The following is a 10,698-nucleotide window of genomic DNA, read 5'->3' as shown; positions in this document are numbered from 1 at the left end:
TATGCTACTTTCTCCCCACCCCCACCCTCCTCTAGCTTATCTCTCCACGCTTCCGGCTGTCTGCCTTTATACTCGATGAAGGGCTTTTGCCCGAAACGTCGATTTTGCTACTCCTCGGATGTTTCCTGAACTGCTGAGCTCTTCCAGCACCACTAATCCAGAATCTGGTTTCCAGCATCTGCAGTCATTGTTTTTACCTAATCCAAAATCTGAGTGTGTGGCTACTAAGGATAGCTGGTCATGTCGTTTCGTGGCTAGTTTGTGTTCATGGATGCGGACCGTTAGCTGTCTTCCTGTTTGTCCTATCTAGTGTTTTGTGCAGTCCTTGCATGGGATTTTGTATACTACATTGGTTTTGCTCATGAGATTCAAACCACTATAAATGCTGGAGGAAACATCACAGAAGCGCTTCACAAGAGGCTCCCAAGCACTGAGGATGTCACCTAGACAGAGGCCGAAATGTCTGCAACACAAATTCCCATTATGGGCATTTAAACAGTCCTTGGATAAACATATAGATGATGATGGGATAGCGTAGGGGGATGGGCTTAGATTAGTTCACAGGTTGGCGCAACATCAAGGGCCGAAGGGCCTGTTCTGAGCTGTATTATTCTATGTTCTATATTCTATGAAATTAGGGAAAGGCTTGCTATGATGATTGGGAAAGCACACCAAAAGATTTGAATGTAGACAGACAATGGCTATCATTGGACAATCAATATACATTTCTCCAAGGCACAATGGAAAAGGGAAATTGATTGTGGTCAACAAATTAAGTTAACATTTCCAATATATCCAAAAGGAATGGTTTATAAGGAAGGCAAGAAAAATGGCAAGGCTGAGGATAGGGAGCAATTTAAAATCCATGAAAGGGGCAATCAAGAAAGTGGTAATGAATGCAAGGCACATATGTGTAGATTGTAAAAGCTTTTTCAGTAAGTGGAAAGTAAAAAAAAAAATTAGCAGATTGGTACCGGCAAATTTATAGTGGGAAAACAAGGAAATAGCAGAGAAACTAAACAGTTACTTTCACTCTGTCTTCACGCAACATTGGAATAGGGGAAGGCCATTCTTGTCTGATCGACTACTTTAATGCTTTAATTCTAATGATTTACAACCTTCTGAGTAAAATAATTCCTCCTCATCTCAGACTTAAGTGCCATTTCCCCGCCCCTTTTTTTGTGTCCCCTAGTTTTAGACTCCCCACTCAGGGGAAGAATCTTGACTGCATCTACACCCTTTAAGTATTTTGTAAGTTTCAATACATCACATAAGACATTGGAGCAGAAATTAGGCCATTCAGCCATTGAGTCTGTTCCGCAATTCAATTTTGACTGATACGTTTCTCAACTCCATTCTCCCGCTTTCTCCCTTTGATACTCAAGATTTACTTATCTCAGTCTTAAATATACTCAATGACCTAACTTCCATAGACTCACCACTCTGGCTGAAGAAGTTTCTCTTTATCTCTGTCCTAAAACTTCTCATTTTTCAAAATTCCAGAGAATACATGTCCACTTTATCCAGCCTCTCTTTGTAGAACTCTTTGAGGATGTTACTAGACAAGTTGATGAAGGTCGAGTGGTGTATATGGATTTCAGCAAGGCATTTAATAAGGTTCAAGGGGAAAGTGAGGACTGCAGATGCTGGAGATCAGAGCTGAAAATGTGTTGCTGGATAGGCGCAGCAGGTCAGGCAGCATCCAAGGAGCAGGAGAATCGACGTTTCGGGCATGAGCCCTTAGGTTCCCCGTGGTAGGCTTATTCAGAAGGTCAGGAGGAATGGGATACAGGGAAATTTAGCTGTCTGAATACAGAATTGGCTGGTCGACAGAAGACAGCGAGTGATAGTGGAAGGAAAGTATTCTGCCTGGAGGTCAGTGGTGAGTGGTGTTCCACAGGGCTCTGTCCTTGGGCCTCTACTCTTTGTAATTTTTATTAATGACTTGGATGAGGAGATTGAATGATGGGTTAGCAAGTTTGCAGACGACACAAAGTTTTGAGGTGTCGTTGACAGTATAGAGGACTGTTGTAGGCTGCAGCGTGACATTGACAGGATGCAGAGATGGGCCGAGAGGTGGCAGATGGAGTTCAACCTGGATAAATGCGAAGTGATGCATTTTGGAAGGTCGAACTTGAAAGTTGAGTACAGGATTAAAGGCAGGATATTCTTGGCAGTGTGGAGGAACAGCGGGATCTTGGTGTGCAGGTACATAGATCCCTTAAAATTGCCATCCAAGTGGACAGGGTTGTTAAGAAAGCATATGGTGCTTGGCTTTCATTAACAGGGGGATTGAGTTTAAGACCCGTGAGATTTTGTTGCAGCTGTTTAAAACTTTGGTTAGACCACACTTGGAATACTGCGTCCAGTTCTGGTTGCCCTATTATAGGAAAGGTGTGGATGCTTTGGAGAGGGTTCAGAGGAGGTTTACCAGGATGTTGCCTGGAATGGAGGGCTTATCTTATGAGGAGAGGTTGACTGAGCTCGGACTTTTTTCATTGGAGAAAAGGAGGAGGAGAGGGGACCTAATTGAGGTATACAAGATAATGAGAGGCATAGATAGAGTCGATAGCCAGAGACTATTTCCCAGGGCAGAAATGACTAACACGAGGGGTCATAGTTTTAAGCTGGGTTGGAGGAAAGTATAGAGGGGATGTCAGAGGCGTGTTCTTTACGCAGAGAATTATGGGAGCATGGAATGCTTTGCCAGCAGCAGTTGTGGAAGCGAGGTCATTGGGGATATTTAAGAGACTGCTGGACATGCAAATGGTCACAGAAATTTGAGGGTTTGTACATTAGGTTTACCTTACATGAGGATTAATGGTCAGCACAACATCGTGGGCTGAAGGGCCTGTTCTGTGCAGTACTGTTTTATGTTCTAGAACAGTTTGTCATTCTGGGAAAAGAATACAGAAAACCTGTAATATTTCCAAATTTGTTAATTTTACCAATCTGGCTGGGAACTTACATTCTGACAATTTGAGGAGGCTTCAAGAGGACCTGGACAGGCTGAGTGGGCTAGAACATGTCAGTTGGAATGAAGAGGTATGTGTTGAGATATGTGAAGAGGTATGTGAAGAGATGAATATGTGTTGATTCTGCCAAAGTGAATAATAAAACCAAGGCAGAACACTGTTGAATGAAGAGATATTGGAAAATGTAGGTGTCCAAAGGGTGCCTTTGTTCATATGTGACTGAAGTTAGCAGGTAAGTGCAGAAAAAAATTAGGAAGCAGTTACTACATTGGCCTTCACAGCGAGTGATTTTTACAGGAGTAAAGAGGTCTTACTGCAGTTGTATAGAGCCTTGGTCAGACCTTGGCCGCCTTGGCTAAGAAAGGATATACTTGCCATAGAGGGAGTGCAACGGAGGTTCACCAAATTAATCTCTAGGGTGGCAGTATTGTTTTATAAGGACAAATTAAGGAGATTGGATCTATATTCCTCAGTTTCAAAAAATATGGGGTGGACCTCATTAAAAATTGCATACAGGTCATGGCTGGGTAAATGAAAGTAAGGAATTTCCCCTGGCTGGTGAGTCCAAAACCGGGAGACATAATCTCAGGATAACGTGGGTAATTTAAAACTAAATGAGGAGGAATTCCTTTAGTGAGGATGTTGAATCAGGGTGTTTTCATAGCTTGCTCATCACTCTGCTGAAGATAGTCTCCAGAAATTGATTAATTTCTATCAACATCAGTAGATGTGGAGATTGTAGGTAAGTGGAGTTGAGGTAGATAATCAGCTACGATCTAATTGAATGACAGAGCAGGCTTGATGGACTAAATAGCCACCTTCTGCTCCTAGATAACAAAACGCCTGTTATGATATTGAGCCATGCAGGATAACATGAAGTGGACATTGGAACAGGAAGTTGCACTCATTCAAGACATTTTTCTACATCTCTAGAGTTTTGTGCGTTTTCCTTTGTGAATGTCTGTTGGCCCACATATTGTCAGAGATTCTTCTGTAATATCAGTCAGATAAACTGGAAGGGTGCTCTTAATGTAGTCAGTCTTGTATGGATGTGGAGTCATACATGTTCATATCATCTTTGTTAAATACTTGGTTGTCGCTGCTCCTTCAATGTTCTCATTGCTGAATTATACCTCACTGGATGAAATACATTCTGAAAGACTTAAGTGTTAAAACGGTGAAGTTGATAGTAACTTTATCAGCAAAACCTTAAAATTGTGTTATCGGTCTTTTTGTTTTGTTTAGCTATCACTATTTGCTTCCTTGCAGATTTTCCTCATGCTCTTCGTTCTTTACTTCACCGTTACCGAATTGGTGTTGATCAGCCGCAGGGGCAAATCTTACTTTCTTCAGTTCTGGAACTATCTGCACTGGTGCATCATTATTCTCAGTATCTGTTGTGTGGTTCTGCATCTGAAATGTGCCAGAATTGGCGACAAGCAGTGGGCAATATATCGTTCCAGTCCAAACAGCTTCACCAACTTTTACGAGATGGCATACTTGAGCTACGTATTCACCAGTGTGACTGCCACCCTCCTTTTTCTGCTGACGATTAAGGTATGATCCAGAGAAACTCTGGCCTGAAACTAATGTTCATTCATAAATATTGCAAGCATTGCAAACCTTTAGGTTCAACTCACTGATACTATGTAAGGTGACCTCCACTTTGGTTGACTGGAGCTACAGCCCATTGGAAAGAATAATGTGACTGTATTATTCAAACACCAGGTGAAAGAAAGGAGTGATGCCCATCATATATCCAAGGAACAAATTTATAGTACCATCTACCCCCACTCCGCCACCAATCAATTGCAAAGCCATCACATTACTGTATTTAATTGCAGTCCTAAGGTATTCTGACTAACATACTATGGCACAGCCCAGAACGAAGCCATTCACCTGAGCAAATGTCAGCCTCTTGGAAGAACCTGACATAGCCTATAATATCTTTCCCTTCAAGTACATTTCTCATTCCCTTTTGAAAGTTACTATTAGCTGTGCTTCCTACAGCTTTTCAGGAAAGTTATTTCAGATCATAAGTATTGAACATTTTGTGGTAATTGATCATTTTACTTCACCCAGTTTAGTCCATAATCCCACTATCCCAACCTTTTGGTCATCTTAGCACAATTGTTTGGGTTCACAATATTTAATGTCTTCTATACTTGTGTAATGACCCCCATTAACTTACCCTCTTAGAAGGCTAAATGTCCTCAGATTCTCTAATGTTTTTTCATCGTATAACAAGATCTGGGAATTTGTTGAGTGAAAATGGTTTGCAGACAGGTTCCTAGGATTTTGGGCATCACTGGCAAGGTCAGTGTTTGTTGCCAGTCTCTATTTGGTTGTTTGGTCATTTCAGAGGGCAATTAAGAGTCAACAAATTGCTGTAGGCCAGAACAATTAGGATAGCAGATTTCCTTCCCTGAAGAGATGGATTTTTAAAATTACAAGCAGCAGTGGTTTTCATGATCACCATTACGAAGACTAGCTTTCAACTCCAGATTTATTTGCACTTGCCATTTTGGGATTTTTAACCATTTCCCCAGGGTGCAAAACCAGGCCTCTGCTTTACTAGTCAAGGACACTATTACATCTCCTACCGCCCTCTATGGGTCTCAGTTGATTAAACTTATTCTTCTCAGTTTCACTTTGAATATCCAGTAATAAAGTTACTTCAAAAGTGAATGATGCTTCTAATTATAGCAAAATTTATTTTTCTTATGCAGTGTATATTCATGTGAATGCCTTATCATTTGGAAAGTGTCAAAACTGTGATCCATATGTTTTTGTTAGACAACAGCATTAGGTGATATGGATAAAGTTTAGATACTCTGATCTAAGGAAAGATATACTGACAGTGCAGAGAAGGTTCACTAGGTTGATATGAGGTAAGGAGGGACTGTTTTATGAGGAGAGCTTGAGAAGGTTGGACCTGCTGTCACTGGAGTTTAGAAGAATGAGAGGCAACCTTAGAAAACCTTAGAAGATTCTTGGGGAAGATGTGGAAAGGTTATTTCCCCTTGTCTAGGACCAGAGGGCATAATCTCAAGAGTAAGAGGTTGCCCAATTAAGACAGATGTGGAAGAACTATATTGAGGGTAGTGAATCTGTGGAATTCTTTACCTTTTGAGGTTGGGTCATTATGTATATACAAGGCTGAGATAGACAGATCTTTAACTAATAAGGGAATTGAGGGTCTTGGGGGGAGCAAATGATCAAAACAGCAATGATCTCATTGCATAATGGACCGATTGCAGTGAGCTGAAATGCGCACTTCTGCTCCTACAACTTGTGGTCCTGTAGCAAATCAGCAAGTGTCTAATTGAATGATGGGAAGGCTTGAGAGGCTGAATGCCCCTAACTTGAGCTCCCAGCCAGAGACTAGTCCAGTTATTCATTTGAAACATTTGTTGGTAGCTTGAAATGGATTAAATCAGAATTAATTAAAATTTATTTTCTGGTTTCTATGGAAAAATTAGGCTGCCCGACAACTGCGGTTTATCAGGAAGTGGTCCATCTTTGGGAAAACACTGTATAATTCTGCAAAGGAACTGATGGTAATTGGTGCAACATTGGTTGGTCTTGCTCTTGTCTATGCACAGATTGGTTACTTGGTATGTATTTCATTATACATGTTGACTATATCTATATTACTTGCCACAGTTGGCAACTATTTCTTTAGCTGCCAAGGCCCTAAGCTCTGGAATTCACTGAGCTGTCTCTATATTTGATATTTCTTAAGGAAACATATAGCTTTGATCAAGGTTTTATTGTAGTATTCATATCTCGGTGTGAAATGTTGAATAGGTTCCTGTGAAGCACATTGGGGTGTGCTGTCTGCACGCCAGGTCTAAGGATTGGGAAGGAACGTTGTCAGCAGGTTTGGACAATATAGAGGGTTGACGACAAGCCGCAAGGGGTCTGGGTGTAGGGATGTGGTAAAAGAGAAGCCAAACACACAAATTGTTAAAATTTAAAAGTGAAATGGAGATCTTGGGAGCATTAAAAAGGAAAGTATGTCCTGGCTAAAATACTTGCGCTTTATGAATATGCAATGCAAAAAAAACTGTGACATCATTAGTCTTTGCAAGATATTTTTGGGGCAGTGGCTCTGTGTAGAAATATGCATATGTTATTTTGAAAAAAAAAACCCTTGCTGATTAGTGTCAGTTTCCTTATGTCATTTTAAGTACTGTGGCATCTAGGAAATTAATGTTTTCCTTGCGTGTCATGTCTTAAAGTTTAGTTGGGTTGGTAATTATTGATGAATTTTTTTCAAATTGCTTCTGAGAGTCCTAATGTCACATCTGTCAAAACAAATAGTGATATTAACTTTTGTCACCTCATAAAAGGATCAGAATGAAGTAAATAGGCCCTGAAAATCAAGTAGTAGCCCTTGGAGTTGGGGAAGGGAGAGACTATATGTTAACAGTTGATTTGGGATCTATGAGGGGGAAGGTGGGGCTTCAGTTTTAACACGTCATCTCAGTGCAGCTTCAGCAGCAAATAAGCAGCAGCGTATTTCATTTGGAGAATATGTTGCCAGGAACAGGCAGAATGATCTCTGAAAATTTGATTCGCTCTTGCTCAGGTTTTTTCTGCCAATCTTGATGACTTCAAGACATTTGGAGGCAGCATTCTTTCCCTGTTTGCTGTGATTGAAAAAGGAGTTTGCTTCAAGCAGTGCCTCTTTGTGTACCCAAATCTCTGCTATGTATACTACACCAGTTACATCACCATTGAGGTATGGATTGTACTGCGACTGTTTGCGGTGGTACTCATTCAGAATTACAAAACAATGAAGTTGGAGATGTACAGGCCTGCAGTTGAACCACAAGACTACGAGCTGGTGGAATTATTCGTCAAAAGGCTGAAGATGTGGATTGGTATAAGCAAAGAGAAAGAAGTAAGTGTGCAGTCTTTTAATGCTTGGGCCAATTTTTACCTGGTAAAAGACAGGGTTGTGGAGTATCTAATCTTACAAGGGCAACACAACTTCCTGTAAATTGCTTTTGTCAAAAACTCCCATTGGTTGCTATCTCAAGTTGCATGAATTAGACCATAAGACATAGGAGCGGAAGTAAGGCCATTCAGCCCATCGAGTCCACTCCACCATTCAATCATGGCTGATGGGCATTTCAACTCCACTTACCCGCATTTTCCCCGTAGCCGTTAATTCCTTGTGACATCAAGAATTTATCAATTTCTGCCTTGAAGACATTTAGCGTCCCAGCCTCCACTGCACTCTGTGGCAATGAATTCCACAGGCCCACCACTCTCTGGCTGAAGAAATGTCTCCGCATTTCTGTCCTGAATTTACCCCCTCTAATTCTAAGGCTGTGCCACGGGTCCTAGTCTCCTATATTGAAGTTGTATGAGTAAAATCTTTGCAGATGCCATCAAGTAAGAAGGCAGCCTGAATATTAGAGAAAGATTCAAGCATGTCTATGGGCTGTGTGCTGAAAGATGAAATTAGGAAGGGCATCTGGGTGTCTTTGGGTCAGCATGGACTAGATAGGTTGAACAGCCCCAACTGTCTTGTTTTTATGGTTCTGTGTAAGAGGAATTAAATCCAATCTTTCCTTTCTCTTTGGTACTTTCCTGTAAAAGAACGATTTGCACAATTTAATCTGGTCATTGTGAAATAAATTGTTTGGAACCAAGGAAATGGAATACATGTAAAATGGAATCACAGTACAACATACTGATCAAGAAAATAACCTGCGAATTACAGAAGATAAATTAATTTACTTAAGAAAAGTAGTAAATAAGTATCGGATTTCATTATTAGCGGGATTTTTTCAATGAATTAATTAGGTCAGACATTAATTTGACCCAATCGATGTTCACTTCTGGGAAGGAAAGAAAATCTGGCTGGAAGGAAATATTAGAAAAATTGAGCTTATTTGCTTTGGCAAAATGAGGAAACAGAAGATTTAACAAGTTTGAAGATGGCTAATTGTTTTATTGATAAAGGGTAAAGTTATGAGGAACATTTAGTAGATAAGAAGGTAAGAATAGGAACAGAAGCCAGGTACAATCATACAGTCGCATCCTCCGAAAATCTTCAGCTGTTCAATTACATCAGACTGTTTCTATCTTGAAACTGGCTCTTTCAACTTTTTTTTGTCATTTTCTGTATACATTCAAAAGAAGAAAAAAATTTCAATGTAACAGTAAGAAAACGATAGTACTTCTGTCGCATCACATTCCATTCACAGATGATTCTAAACACTTCACAAACAATGGTTTATTTTTTGCAAGTGCAGTCACTGTTTTGAAGGGAGATGCAGCAACCAAATGTACAAATCAACCTATCACATTAAAATTTGGCAGTAAAATTGTGGCTGTAAGCACTGCTTTTTGAGGTATCTTGGCTATTGGAGAGGTGATTTCCTCAAATTCCAGGAGCAGTAATTACTGTTTTATATGCTGTTGCATTGTTTTGGAACTGTGGGGGAGAAAGATCAAAACAGCGTCCTTTAAAAGGGAGGAAGAGAGACAAATGGAGAGAACACAAGGTCAGAAAGAAACCCACGCTGCTGGCTCTCTCAGCAGTGGGTCTGCACAGCTACTGCCTTTGCTGTTGTGAGTTTAAGTATCTTTGGATATTGGAGTGCGTCTAAAAAAAAAAATGAACAGTGAATATTTCTGCGGCCATCAGCGAAAAATCAGAATGGTGTGTTGCCTCCCTAGTGCCAGGATCAAAGATATTTTGGAGAGTGCGCAGAATATTTTCAAAGAGGAGAGGGACCAGCAGGAGGACGTTGTACACATTGGAACGAATGACATAGGAAGGCAGAAGGATGAGATTCTGTCTGGTAATATAGAAAGTTAAGAATTTTAAAAAGGAGCTCCTCGAGTGGTAATATCTGGATAATATCCGGTGTTACGAGCTAGTGAGGGTAGGAATAGAAGAATAGTACTGTAGACCCTCAATAGTCAGTGGGAAATTGAGAAACCAATTTTAAAGGAGATTTCAGTTATCTGTAAGAATAATAGGGTGGTTATGATAGGGAATTTTAACTTCCCAAACATACTCTGGGACTACCATCGTAGTCAAAGTTTAGATGGAGAGGAATTTGTTAAGTGTACACAAGAAAACTTTCTGCTTCAGTATGTGGATATACCTACGAGAGAGTGTGCAAAACTTGACCTATCTTTGGCAAATAAGGCAGGGCAAGTGATTGAGGTATCAGTGGGGGAGCGCTTTGGGGCCAGTGACCATAATTCTATTAGATATAAAATAGTAATGCAAAAGGATAGACCAAATCTAAAAGCTGAAGTTCTAAATGGGAGGAAGGCCAATTTTGATGGAACAGAGGAACCTCGATTATCCGAATACCAATTATCCGAAAATTGGATTATCCAAAGGAGATCTCCAGGTCCTGCAGAAACATTACATCAACAGTGATCATGCTTTTTGTTTACAGCAATTAAACAGGCACTGTCTCCAAATGACTGACCTCCTGCCCTCTCTTCCCGCAGGAGTGTACCCTAAACCCCCTTCACCAGATCATCTCTCTAACATTGTCCTGTACAGGGCAAAGGTGCAACCTGTCAAAATGTTGCAGTAAAAAGTTTGTGTGCGCGCACGCGCTATTTGGAGACTTAGCCCACAAAGATGGTAGCAGCAGTCTGGCTGGTATACAGTCTGGCTGGTATACAGTCTGGCTGCCCCAGGGAGGGGGTGGGTGTTCAATGGGGATAGTGGGGGGGG

General features: G+C 40.7%; 1 protein-coding gene across 2 annotated transcripts in view; it reads left to right on the top strand.

The window, feature by feature from the left end:
• Window positions 1-10,698, top strand: part of pkd1a (polycystic kidney disease 1a) — a 204,496-nt gene that overhangs the window by 183,724 nt on the left and 10,074 nt on the right. For both annotated transcript variants that reach the window (XM_043711199.1, XM_043711198.1), the window contains 3 exons: window positions 4,245-4,532; window positions 6,458-6,592; window positions 7,570-7,884. In XM_043711199.1, the coding sequence (XP_043567134.1) occupies window positions 4,245-4,532; window positions 6,458-6,592; window positions 7,570-7,884 (738 nt within the window). The remainder of the gene's footprint in view (window positions 1-4,244; window positions 4,533-6,457; window positions 6,593-7,569; window positions 7,885-10,698) is intronic.

The sequence above is a fragment of the Chiloscyllium plagiosum genome, chromosome 21 (assembly GCF_004010195.1).
Source record: "Chiloscyllium plagiosum isolate BGI_BamShark_2017 chromosome 21, ASM401019v2, whole genome shotgun sequence".
Taxonomy (NCBI): domain Eukaryota; kingdom Metazoa; phylum Chordata; class Chondrichthyes; order Orectolobiformes; family Hemiscylliidae; genus Chiloscyllium; species Chiloscyllium plagiosum.
This window is presented reverse-complemented; position numbering and strand designations above follow the sequence as displayed.